Source organism: Muscardinus avellanarius, assembly GCF_963383645.1.
Source record: "Muscardinus avellanarius genome assembly, chromosome: 15".
Classification (NCBI taxonomy): domain Eukaryota; kingdom Metazoa; phylum Chordata; class Mammalia; order Rodentia; family Gliridae; genus Muscardinus; species Muscardinus avellanarius.
This window is the reverse complement of record NC_137801.1, coordinates 90,523,639-90,535,792: the sequence shown is the minus strand read 5'-3', so window position 1 is coordinate 90,535,792 and position 12,154 is coordinate 90,523,639. Positions and strand designations below refer to the sequence as shown.

Sequence of the window (12,154 nt, the reverse complement as noted above, 5' to 3'; positions counted from 1 at the left end):
GCATTATCACTATTTGGTTTCATGTTGTTACCCTGTAATTAAAATGGATTAGTTTTTTAAATGATGATAATTTCATGTTTATACATCTTTTCTCAGTTAGCCACCATAATTGACTTTGGCTTGAACCCTACAAGAAAACTCAATTTATAGGTTAAAAATAAATAAGTAGGAAATGATCAAAAGCATTTTTATTACATTTTTCATTTGCTATTTTAAAGAAAAAATGCTAAAAATAAATAAGTTTTATAAGAGGAGTTGACTTAAAAGGTTCATTTTTCTGGGATTGTTATACATCTGCAATAAATAATAAATAATATTGTAGCAGTTGGCTGGCTGCACTTCCATGCAAAATAAATAAATACATTTGGTGATAAACATTTAAGGAATGTGATTCTTGTAATTTTTATGGGAATTAGGGACTTTACAGATGATAGAGATTTGACCATCTGCTGTTAACAAAAAAGCACTGCTCATAGCGCCTGGCCTACCAGGCACCAGGTTTCACTGAGACTCAAGCCAGTGACCCCAGGGCAGCTGACCTGACTTTCAGCATTGTTGAGGGAAGGGTTTCTTTGCTCCCAAAGCAAATGGTGGTCTTCACATTGCTGGAGGGGCAAGGAGGGAAGAGGCCTGAGCTTCCAGGCCAGGGCTGAAGGTGAAGGTGCTCCATGGGTGGGTGAGTGACCGTGCACATTTCTCCAGTAATGAGGGCAATGCTGGCCCCGTGGGGCCGCCCTTATGAGTCCAAAGACTGTGTTGGCGGCGAGGTGACAGTGCAGGTGCTCAGGGCTGTTGGAGAGTGGGAAGTCCCAGCTCTGTCAATGGCTTTTGCTCTCACAGTGACCTGTTAGCTCCAGAGGCCTGAGCTGACAAGCGGGTGTCCATCAAGGAGGACTGGGTGGCTTAGCTTAGGAAGGGCCCTGTGCTCCGTGGAGGCCACAGAGCTGCCTGTGGAGGGTGGGGAGACACCAGGACTGTCATGAGAAGCGCGTCCTTTCTTCCTGTGTTCCCCTTACTGTCTGTTGAAGCAGTGGGGTGGTTGCTGTTGCCGTCACCTGGCTTGCGTGGTGGTGTGGAGGCCGGCACGAGAGGACAGCATGTACATTTCTAGCAGTAGGCTGCTTGTAAGGGGTCCTGGGGGATGCAGCACTCCCAGTGTTGTGCAGGCCGAACTGTACCTCGTGGCAAGCAGCATCTCGGGGTGGCAATTTGGTATCTTCAGACTTGACAGGGCTGGGGAGGAGGCAGCTAAGAGAAGGGCTCCCTCCCCCCTCTGCGTCATCGATGATACCATGATCTCCACTCCCGGACCCTGGAAATGGGCAGAGCCTGGCATCTGCGGAGCTGACGGCATTCGGCCCTGCCGGCCTCACACCTCTGCCAAGTTGCAGTCAGTGGCATTGACTCAGTCTCCTGTATGGCTGTACTTCCCCCTGGCCCCTGCCTTTCCGCCGCACCCCCTGAGTGGACCCACTGGGGACCCTGGTGTTCTCGTACCCTTGTTGCCCCTTTCTCCTCTTTCTTTCTTTCCTTCTTTTCTTCTTTCTTTCTTTTTACAGTGCCAGAGATTTAACCCTCCAAGCCCTATTTTATTCTTATTTTTTGAAATAGGGTCTCATTAAATTGCAGAGGCCCTCACTAAGTATCTGAGGCTGGTCTTGAACCTGTGATCCTCCTGTCTCAGCCTCTCAAGTACTGGGATTACAAGCATGTGCCACGACCCATGGCTGCCCTTGCCCTTTGGTTTTGGGGAAAAGCGCTGGCAAACGCATGTACACCCAGACCCAAAGTGTTTTCTCTTCCAGGGGTGAAGACATCCTAAGCCAGAGGAATGATTCTCTAGTTGTGGAATTTCAGTCGTCAGCCAGCAGATGCAGGAGGTATTATTCTGGGCATGCGGGCCTTTTCAGAAGCCCAGCGATTATCCTGGATGACCACCTGCCTGCTCCCTCTCACATAAGACCGCTTTGTGCATACCACCTGCCTTGCGTGTGGACTTGGCTCGACCAGGCTGGGGTGGCAAGCATGTCTGTGGAAGTCCTGTGTGGAGCTGGCACCGCAGGCATCACCGAGGATTGTCAAGCTGAGGGCGGGGGTCCTGGTGCATGCAATGCAAGCTCCCCCCCCCTTTGGTGCAAGTGATGGTTTTGGTCTGGAGGGAGTTCATAATAAAGTAGAATGCTTCTGTTTGTTAAAGCCCATTCATGCCCATCCATAGCATGCATCTCCACTCGAAACCCGTGGGATGTTCACGAAGGCTGGCTTTCTTAGGACCATGTCTGCGCAGACCAGGCCAGCCCCACCCTCCCGTCGGAGCTCCAAGCCTGGCTCTGGGAACGAGAGTGTCAGGTCCACCTCGTGCCTCCTCTGTGCTGGCCGCTGTACCACACACCCCAGGAGGTTCTGAGGGACCAGATGTCTAGGAGCCCCTTGGCTGGTGCAGGACTCCAGAGGCTGCAGTTTCCCATATATGAAGGACACGGGTTGGACTTTTAAACCTGGTAACTTTGGATAATGCAGTCAGGATGAATTCAAATACTAATAGTCTCCATGTTCTGGATATTTTAACATTCCCTCATTTTAAATTTAAATTTAATGCCTGCGGGGCGCAGCGGCCTTGCCGGAAGCACATGAAGCCTCCCCTGCAGACGTGGATCTGAAGCGGGCTCCGGCCACGCGTGCAGAGCTTGGCTAGCAAGGCTTATTTACAGCCGAGCTGCTGTGTCCATGCAGCCGAGAGCACAGATGCTCTCTCTCCTCCCAAAGACAGAGAGCTACAAACCTATTTCCTAAGTGCCTTTGAGCCCACCTATCCTTCCAGTATTAGCCATGCTTTAATAGCAGTACCCTGGGTTTCGTGGCACCTAAAACTGTTCCAGAGCTCTCTTGTAAATTACTTCGGGTTTAAATTTAGAGCCGTGCTGTAGGGTGCTGCCGTTTATCATACAGACACCGAGGTCCGGGGGAGCAGAGTGGCTTTCTCATCCTCACGACTTTGGTTAGGAAGCCACAATTAACAGTAGGTGTCTTGACTCACAGCTCAGGAATCTGCCCACTGCGCCAGTGGGAGCACCAGGCTGAACCGTCCTTTACATCAGACACCGCTGCTAGGAAGTCAGGACAGTGCTAAGTTTGAGAGATTTGTTAGTTATTTTTGTGATTAATGGTATCATTTCTATTGTCCCTACTGAGCCCACATTTCTTTATTATAGTGAGCCTACCTCCCCCCCCAAAAAAAAGAAAAGAAAAGGAAAAGCTGGGCACAGTGGTCCAACAGTGGCCCATGGCTATAATCCTAGTAATTGGGAAGCTGAGACAGGAGGATCGTAGGTTTGAGGCCCGTTTCAACAACTTGACAAGATTCTCAACAACTTAGCAAGATTCTCAGCAGTTTAGCAAGACCCTATTTCAATTAAAAAAAAAAAAAACCTGGGGCTATGGCTCAGAGGTAGAATACTCTGGGTTTAATTCCCAGGGTCCTAAGAAAACCACCCAAAATAAAAATAAAAACCTGAGAAACAAATGTATTTTCTTCTGTCAATAAACAGGCCCCCTCTTTATTAATAGCTAAATTAGCCCCTTTATTTTCTCAGTATTAGGAAGAGGAGCACTTTATTTCTTCATTAGTTCCCAGTTGTCTGGTGTCTGGCCACCTCATAATTGTGTTTTGGGAGGATATTAATTTTCTCTAGCCGGAGGCCGCGTTCCTAGATGACATGACACGTTCAGTCCCAGTCTCCCTTCTGTGGCCTGTTCCCTCCCTCCTGGTACATTTTTCATAGTTAGGAGGAGTGTGGCGTCAGATATATCAGAAGGAAGAATGGATTCAGCAGTCGTTTGACGACTTGACTGATTAACAGAGATGAGAAGAAGGTTCATAACTGTGAAACCCTCTGCTGCATGGAGTCTTAACAACTCTTCAGGGAGCTAGTTAATGAAAGAGTCACTACAGAAATACAGCCATGAAAAAAGAAAAAACAAGCACACCCAAACAGGAGCGTTCCCATATAACACTCCGGGCTGTGTCAGAGGAGGAGAGGTGCTCATAATTTCTGTTTACGCACGGCTGTAATTACTGTCTGCCTTAAGATTACTCTCATCTCTTCCTGCCGAATGCTTAGATAATTCCTCTTTCGCACTGCAGACAGAGAAACCTCGTTCTGGTTGGAACTTGTCCTAGGAAATCCCCTCCCTAAGAACATCATTATCCGGCCCTAGAGTTCACAGCCTGATTAGACTGGCTTTGATCTGGCCCACGCTCCCGTCACCATCACCATTTGTCCATGACCGAAGCCTGCCCTGGGGTGACTTCCATTGGGCTTGACCCTTTAATTTTTCTGGACTGTTCTCTTTTTTGTCTCTTGACACAGCGTCTATGAACCAGATAGGAATGCACTCCGGAGGAAAGAGCGAGAAAGGAGAAGCCAGGAGACCCAACAGGACAGTGGCACGCTGAGTTCCAGCTACTCCCTCTTCAGCGAGCCCTACAAGGTAGGGGGCTCCGCACTCACGACCCTCCTTCCCCGGACGGCGGTGTTGACCAGAAGAGGCGTGAACCAAGCTCTGGTTAGCTCTCTGCCTGTGCAGCAGGGAAGGCAGCGCAGCTTCCCAGTGGCTTCTTTGGCCTTCACGTGTTGGGTGTAGCTCCAGCATCTCTGCCAGTCACCCCTCCAGTGGAATGCAACTCTTGCTAATTGATGTCCACATGCTGTGGGTTCTGTCAACAATACCGGCTCCATCTCTGTGTCCATATTTCAGAGTCAGAGACATTTGTTTTTTGAGCTCTTAAAAAACAAACGTGATTCACAAGAGGTTGGGTTGCATGTCTGAGAATGTATGGATCATGTGAGGGTGCCTGCCAGGGCTAATGAGAAGCATTATTCCTCATTTTTACCGAAGGCCTTCAGAGTGAGATGTCTTTTCAGACATCACTGCTGTCTCAGGCCACATGGAGCTGTGGGCAGATCAAGATGGTAGACTTTTACACGTTCAGCTCCACGTTCTTTTTAAGATTCACCCCAACTTCTCCTGCCTGTCACTCAGGGTTTCTGACAAGAATAATTATCTATTTAGAAATTGGAAGCAGGCCAAATCTGAGCTTAATTTGAATTTTCAAGAAAAGCTTCCCATGGAATAAAAAATAAAAATAAAAATAAAAAAATAAATCCTGGAAACACCTAACCTATACTCTATCTTGTGAGTTGCAAAAATAAATTTTCAGATTTCCAGGTAATCCACTTTATCTTCATTGTGCTACCAAAGAGAACTCCCTTTCTCTGGCTCCTAAGGGCCTTCGTTAGCGTTCCAGCACTGGAGTGGTGCAGAGCCCAAGAGGCATCCTGGGTCCTCAGGACTTTGCTCTCCTCCCTCAGCTCCTTCTGAGTGGCCACCCCGGCTCTTTGACCGTAGAGACCCCTGCACACCATTTCTGTGTTTCTCTCGTCTCTGATGGTAACGTGGATGTGTCTTTCTTTCTCCAGACTAACAAAGGGGATGAGCTTTCCAACCGGATTCAGAACACTTTAGGCAATTATGACGAAATGAAAGACTTTTTAACCGATAGATCTAATCAAAGTCACCTCGTTGGCGTCCCCAAGCCTGGGGCCCCTCAGACTCCCGTGAACAAGGCCGATGAACATTCTGTTGCAGATTCAAGAGCCCAGACCCAGCCCTCGTCTGTCTGTGGCACTGGGTCCTCCACCCCTGCAGGGGTTCCCCTGCCGCAGAGTAAGAGAGGCACTATGGGCTGGCAGAAGGCTGGCCACGCGCCCTCAGAGGGCCAGCAGCGGGCAGGTGAGCAGGAACGCAGCGCGCTGGCTTTGCACGACTCTGCTTACCCAGGGAGCTCAGGCAGGAAGCCTGAGCATGGTGTGCGCAGCCCGGTCTCACCCTTGGTTTCTTCTTCCTCCAACTTAGCACCACAGGGCTCTCTCAGGACCTTGCTTGGAGGCGGCGTCAGCAGACAGCAGTCACGGTCTAAACAAATGTGCAGTGTAGAGGTGGGACTGCAGACCCAAGAAAGGCCGCCCTCCATGGCTGCCAAGCCCAGCGGCGGCGGACACTGTGTTCAGAACTTCCCTCCCTCCCTGGCGTCCAAACCCAGCCTGGTCCAGCAGAAACCGACTGCATATGTGCGGCCGATGGACGGCCAGGACCAGTCTCCTGATGAGTCTCCCAAGCTCAAGTTGTCTGCAGAAACTGGTGTGCACTGCATGACATACCGGGGGGCCCCCACCAGCAAGCCAGAGCCGTCCAGAGCCAAGACCAAGGGGTCCAAGTTCAGCGCGCCCAAGCAAGCGGAGGTGAGTGTGCCCTCAGGACACTTACCAAGTGCACTACGCTGTCTTGAGGCTGTGGGCCTCAATCATTCAGTTTCTTCATGTCTTTTTTTTTTAAAATGATGCGGCTAATTTTCTGTGGTAGAATTTATGGTGGTTTCTAGAAGGGGAGGCAGATATAAGTCACGATTCTTAAAAGCTGAAATTTATTATAATTGGAATTTTGTAAGTACCAACAAACGCAGTGTGTTTGTATGTATGTGGGTGTCTTTGCGTACATATATTAGTCAGGAAAGGGATGCCTCTTTCAGTATAGTTGAAGAAAATATGGGAATTCCTGGAGTGGTGGTACACATCTTTAACCCAAGTACTTGGGAGGCCGAGACAGGAGGATTGTGGGTTCCAGGCCAGCCTCAGCAACCGAGCAAGTCCCCGTTTCAAAATAAAATAGAAAAGTAAAAAGGGCTGGGGGTGTATGGCTCAGAGGTGGAATATTCCAGTTCAGAAAGAAAGAAGGGAAAGGAAGGTTGATTTTTGTGACTACATTGTGTTGAAGGAGATATTATATACTAGAAATAAAAGCACTTCAAAAGTGATAATATTTAAAATGTAAAAAGGCAGAAATTTTTATGCCAAAGAATTGAAAAACTTCTAAGAAAGCTTCATAACAAAAAGTGAACCTCATAATAATTGAAGTTGTTGCGTAAATGACTCAGCTTCGACGATGGCGGATATTCAGGCCTATCAGCGGTCACGTCCCTTCCACATTACTGGGGTTCAGACTTGTTGGTGTTACTCAGAATTTTCCTTGTCGTATAGAAGCGACCTCAGGCTAGCTGGAAATAGAGTAGAGGGGAGCATTTCAGCTCGCATTCTGTTTGTGTTTTGATTTTATTCTAAAGCAATTGCGTTGTGTTACAAAACGTACGGAGTCGAGTCTGGACTGTCAGGGTCCTCAGCAGAATAGCCTGGGCCGGTGGCAGGCGAGGTGTGACCCCTGAGCTGTAACCTGCGCGCAATGTGAGGCTTTGCTGTAGAGAAGCTCAGCTCAGCCTGCACCCCGCTGATGTGGTTGCAGGAGCCCCTGAGGAGGCAGGGTGGTCCTGCTTGTGTTTGTTATGTGCTACAGTTTGGGATAGTAGCTAAATTAAAATCGCAGTTCTGGGACATTGTATTTAGGAACTGTTACGGTTCTGTTTGGTTTTTTTCTTTATGACATATTTTTCTTTAATGATGGAGTAATAAAATAGTCTTTGTATCTTAATTTGATTTAATAACAGTGCCCTTGGAGATACACCCTCACTGGCTCATTCAGGAGACTCGGTGACATCTGCACCGGCCCCTTTTGATGGCGCATCGCTGGTGAATTCTAGAGCGCGCTCATCAGGAGTAAAGGGGAACCAAGTACACTTTCTGCAAGCATGTATGTTTTCCTAAGTCTGTAGGAAGCACAGATACCACCTTGTGAACTGAACTCTCAGGCCCTCTGATTTGTGTCCCTGTCCTTGAACGACCTCTACTGGCAAGCAAAGCCCAGCCGTCCTGAGCCACGGTGACTTACACCACCAAGAATCCCTTTATGATTTCACTGACTCCTTGTGAAAGTGACTTTTACCTACCCCAAACCTTCAAATTTATTAGGTAATGATTTGTTTATTAATGTTGGAACCCAGGACGGTACAAGGATGCCTTCAGGAGGGCCTTTGACTTGCGTTCATAACTTGGCGTTTTAAGGGTGCCCTGTGGGGACCGAAGGTTAGCAATGACACGGTGTACTAGTGTTTGGTCACCAGACAAAGAGTGTTGTGCTTGAGATGGAGAGGTATACAGAGAGAAATCAGAGCTTTATATTAGAAAATATCTCCTTTTCCTACACTCCGTGACCTTGAACTAGCCAGCCACCTGCCCTCCCCACACCCCGTACTCAGTGTCAGAGGGAGAGGTGACAAGAGATGTTGTTTGTAGAACATAACTGTATTGCCGGGCGTGGTGGCGCACGCTTATAATCCCTGCGCTTGGGAGGCAGAGACAGGAGGATCGCGCAGGTTCGAAGCCAGCCGCGCGCGCTGGCTTATGAGACCCTGTTTCCAAATAAAAAAGTATAAAAAATAGGTCTGGGAGTGTAGCCCAGAGGTAGAAGGGCTTCCAGGAACCCCAGTACCACCACCAAAAAAAAAAAAAAAAGAACATAATTGTATCTTTTCTTGGAGGGGCAACGCGATTCTTATTTTAGCAAAATGTTTTGTGCATTATAAAAATATTATAACTTGAGCCTTGATGCGCTTCTCTGTTTGGTCACGATGGCAATGAGAAAGGGGCTCTCAGTTAACAGCAAAGCAGGATCAGTCAGTCTCATTTCCTACCTACAACTCTAAGAATTTGGAAGTTTTGTTGTGTTTTGTTTTGTTTTTTGACGGCATTCCAACAGAAGCCCGGGCGGTACCCTCCTGCAGGTCCCTCGTTCAATATTGAGGCCGTTCCCCTAACATTCACCGTCATTCAGTTGAAGATTTTACTTTTGAAAGAGTATGTGGTTTGATTTTGGAGAGTGTAGACTAATTTAACGTGGTTCGCAGTTTCAGAAGCGTCATGCCTCTGCGAGTAGTCATGCATCGGCCGTCAGCGTGGCGGTCAGCAGTGGCCTGGCGTTCGCATCAGTGAGGTGGGCAAGCAAGCGTGTCCTAGGAAATTTACAGAGAAGACCTCCAGCGGACAGTGTTCCTTGTCTCTCCTTGGTCCTGATGTTAGCTGCAGGACGAGGCTTAACACAGGGTAAAGAATTCAGAGGCCAGAAGGAAGCACCAGGCAAGAATGATGCAAAGACCAGGGTCAGGTGTATGAGGAAGGCACTGTGCAGGTGAGCCCCGTGTACACTCAGATCTGTGGCCAGGTGCAGCGTGATGTGGAAATTTTAAAAAGTCCAAGGATGTGACTTCTGCCCTCAGAATATCTATCTACAGGAATTGAATAAAGTAGACTCCAGCATTTAGCTTCTAATTTGCAATTTCTTGCAGTCTAAACTAAATTTAAAATTGGCCTTCTAGCCCATGAAAATTCCCTACCTTCATCATCCTTGTAGTGGAAAAAAATTGTTATTTTTTTTTAAATGGCGAATCTTCACATGTCTTTGTCCTGACTTTCCACTTGATAAACTCTTCATTATTTCCCTTATAATATCTGCACTCAATCTTCTGCCATAGCAACTTATTTGTTAGAATTCTTTAGTCTTCAATAATGGGTAATTAGTGTAGAAAAATCCAGTGCAATTTGATGTGGAGGTTGAAGGCCTCTAGAGAATTCCTTAAGGGATACACCTGCCACCTTGCTGGTTCCTCCCGGCTGGTTTTGCATTTAATGAAAAACATATTTTTGTTGTTATAGTTGAGTCTCCTTTGCTTGAAGCTACCCCTCATTAAGTGAGCCTCCCCCAGAGTGCCACTTGGAAAGGTGTCACTCTCAGGCAGAAGAGGAAGGACCCCAACAAATGGCCGGGGCACACATTCTAGAACACTCTAGAACATTCTAGGGCAAAGCATGACATTTTATTTCCAATAGAAATGGCTTGTTTCTTTTTCTTTCTCTTTTCTCTCTTGGATGTGTATGTATGCGTATACAACACACACACACACACACACACACACACACACACACACACACACTTTGCCCTTAACATATAAGTAAGTCTCTAGCTCTAGACTGTGGGACTGTTACAGGGGAAGATATAGGTTTTATAGGACCTAAAATTTATACAGTTTTAGAGATCTTCTTTAGGAAAAAATAAATATCTTGCAGTTGTGTTTTTTCAAAATATGAATGTGTTAACGTGTGGCGAGGGCCCTTCCAGAGGCTTTAGAGGTCCTGAAGTCTGAATGTGTCCAGCTTCAAGGTCTAGTTCTCTTTGGCTCATGGGATAAAAAGTTATTAATAAAATGAAAAAGTACTTCGTATTAGCCCCAAAGTTGGTAGAATTTAAAAATACATACTTATCTACCAGGTAATAGGGGCAAGGCAAATTAGGACAGGACCATGGAAAAGCCTAACAGCAGAACCCTTGACATAAAATATGGGCCTCCTGGGCCGGTGGATGGCCTGGCGGCCTGTAGCTTCAGCAGCGGTGTCCCAAGGCCTGCACGTTCTAATTCCTCCAGCTGCTCACGTAATCGGCAGCACTGATTGGAACCCAACGCTGCAGAGGGCCTGGGAGTGGAGCACCTTTGGAAACCAGGAAACACAGGGACCCCGGTGCCCACAGCATAGGTGATCAGGAAAGACTTCTACGTGTGGTGTCGTCAGTTCATGGACTGGATAGTTCATCCATAGGAACAGGGTAACGATTTGGGGCTGAGCAGAATCTTATTTGTTAAAATACATCACGCAAGCTGGGCGTGGTGGCGCACGCTCGTAATCCCAGCATTCAGGAGGTTGAGACTGGAGGATCGTGGTTCGCGGACAGCCTCAGCTACTTAGTGAGGCCCTCTGCAACTCAGACCCTGTTTCAAAAATAACAAATAAAAAATAGGGCAGGGGGTGTAGCTCGGAGATTGAATGCCCCTGTGTTCCATCCCTAGACTCACAAAAAATAAATAAAATACATCATGCAATAGTTTAAGTTGTATTGATTAATCATAGCATTTTCCTGACAGAAATTTTAAAGAATCACAGTTTCTGCCACAAGTAAGCGTATGATTCCACAAAATAGCTTCCTAGAAAAGCAATTAACTGATTTTTCTAAGTTCACAGAAGATAAATGATATCGGCTTCCTATTTCCTGCCATTCTTGGTTACCTTTGTATGAAAATGGATTTCTTCCAAATTAAAGTCGGCACCAGCCTGTCGGACATGTGGGAGCACACGTACGTGGCAGTCTTGTGCCAGTCGAGTTACATTTACATGCTTATGCTGTCAGATCCAAGCATGCCATTGGGCTGCTCTTTGGAGGAAGAGGGCCTGGGTCAGGCTCGGACTCAGTTTCCCTCTCTCTGAACACGCCCCTCCACCTTGCTCGCGAGTGGCAGGCGTTCTTGCAGTAGAAACGGAGTGGCTTGGCAGCCGTGCAGCCGGCTGCTCTGTGGGCACACCGCCTCCGCCCCTTCGTGAGGATGCAGGGCGCCGGTCCTGGGCTCACTCAGAAAGACTAAGACTCAGGCTTTGATCTCACAGAGCGTGTGAAAGCGCTCACCTCTCAAACGTTGGCCAGTCTTTCTGAAGGTCAGAACGGAGGCTGGCATATGGAAATGTTTCCATATTTTTTCAGCCCTTTTATGTTCAGCCAGCAGGGCCCTAAAAGGTAAGGCACTTAATAACATAAAATGACTTCCGCTTCTATAACCCTTGATTGAAAAATCTGAAGAAAACGTATTAAAACGCATCCCGTTGTGTGAAGGTGCTAGTGTCCTTCTCGTTCCCTCTCGCCCCAGGGCTCCTCCAGATTTCTCTTATAAAGTCAAGTTTTCTAGCCTGAGCTTGGAAACCACTTCCTTTGGTGAAGGCAGGGAGGTCATTAGCAGACCTTCTTTCTTTTCCCAGTTCTTGTGAAGCTTCCTCCTCCTGGGCGCATCTCAACAGATCAAGGGATGACCTTTGTGCATGCTCGCAGAAACCTGGGGCAATCCGCAGCCTGTTTAGAGGTGCTGGAAAGAGCTGGCACCCTGCAGCTCAGGGAGCGAAGCCCCTGGCTTCGCACCTCGTCCTCTCTTGGTCAGAAGTCAGGTGCAGCCTTCCAGATACACAGGGAAGAGACGGAGCCAGCAAGGACTGGTGTGAGTGGTGATCCTGCCACCTGCTTGTTAGCCACGGGGCTGGGAGCCAGGGGTCTTGATGTGTCTGGGCCTCCGGCTCCTTGTGTGGGAAGTAGAGAAAAGGAAAATACCTGTCTG

General features: G+C 47.8%; 1 protein-coding gene across 1 annotated transcript in view; it reads left to right on the top strand.

Moving 5' to 3' along the window:
* Positions 1 to 12,154, top strand: part of AFF3 (ALF transcription elongation factor 3) — a gene marked incomplete at both ends in the record, with an annotated part of 411,313 nt that overhangs the window by 66,854 nt on the left and 332,305 nt on the right. The window contains 4 exons of the mRNA XM_080711464.1: positions 1,806 to 1,880; positions 4,371 to 4,491; positions 5,481 to 5,793; positions 5,917 to 6,302. Coding sequence (XP_080567590.1) covers positions 1,806 to 1,880; positions 4,371 to 4,491; positions 5,481 to 5,793; positions 5,917 to 6,302 — 895 coding nt within the window. The remainder of the gene's footprint in view (positions 1 to 1,805; positions 1,881 to 4,370; positions 4,492 to 5,480; positions 5,794 to 5,916; positions 6,303 to 12,154) is intronic.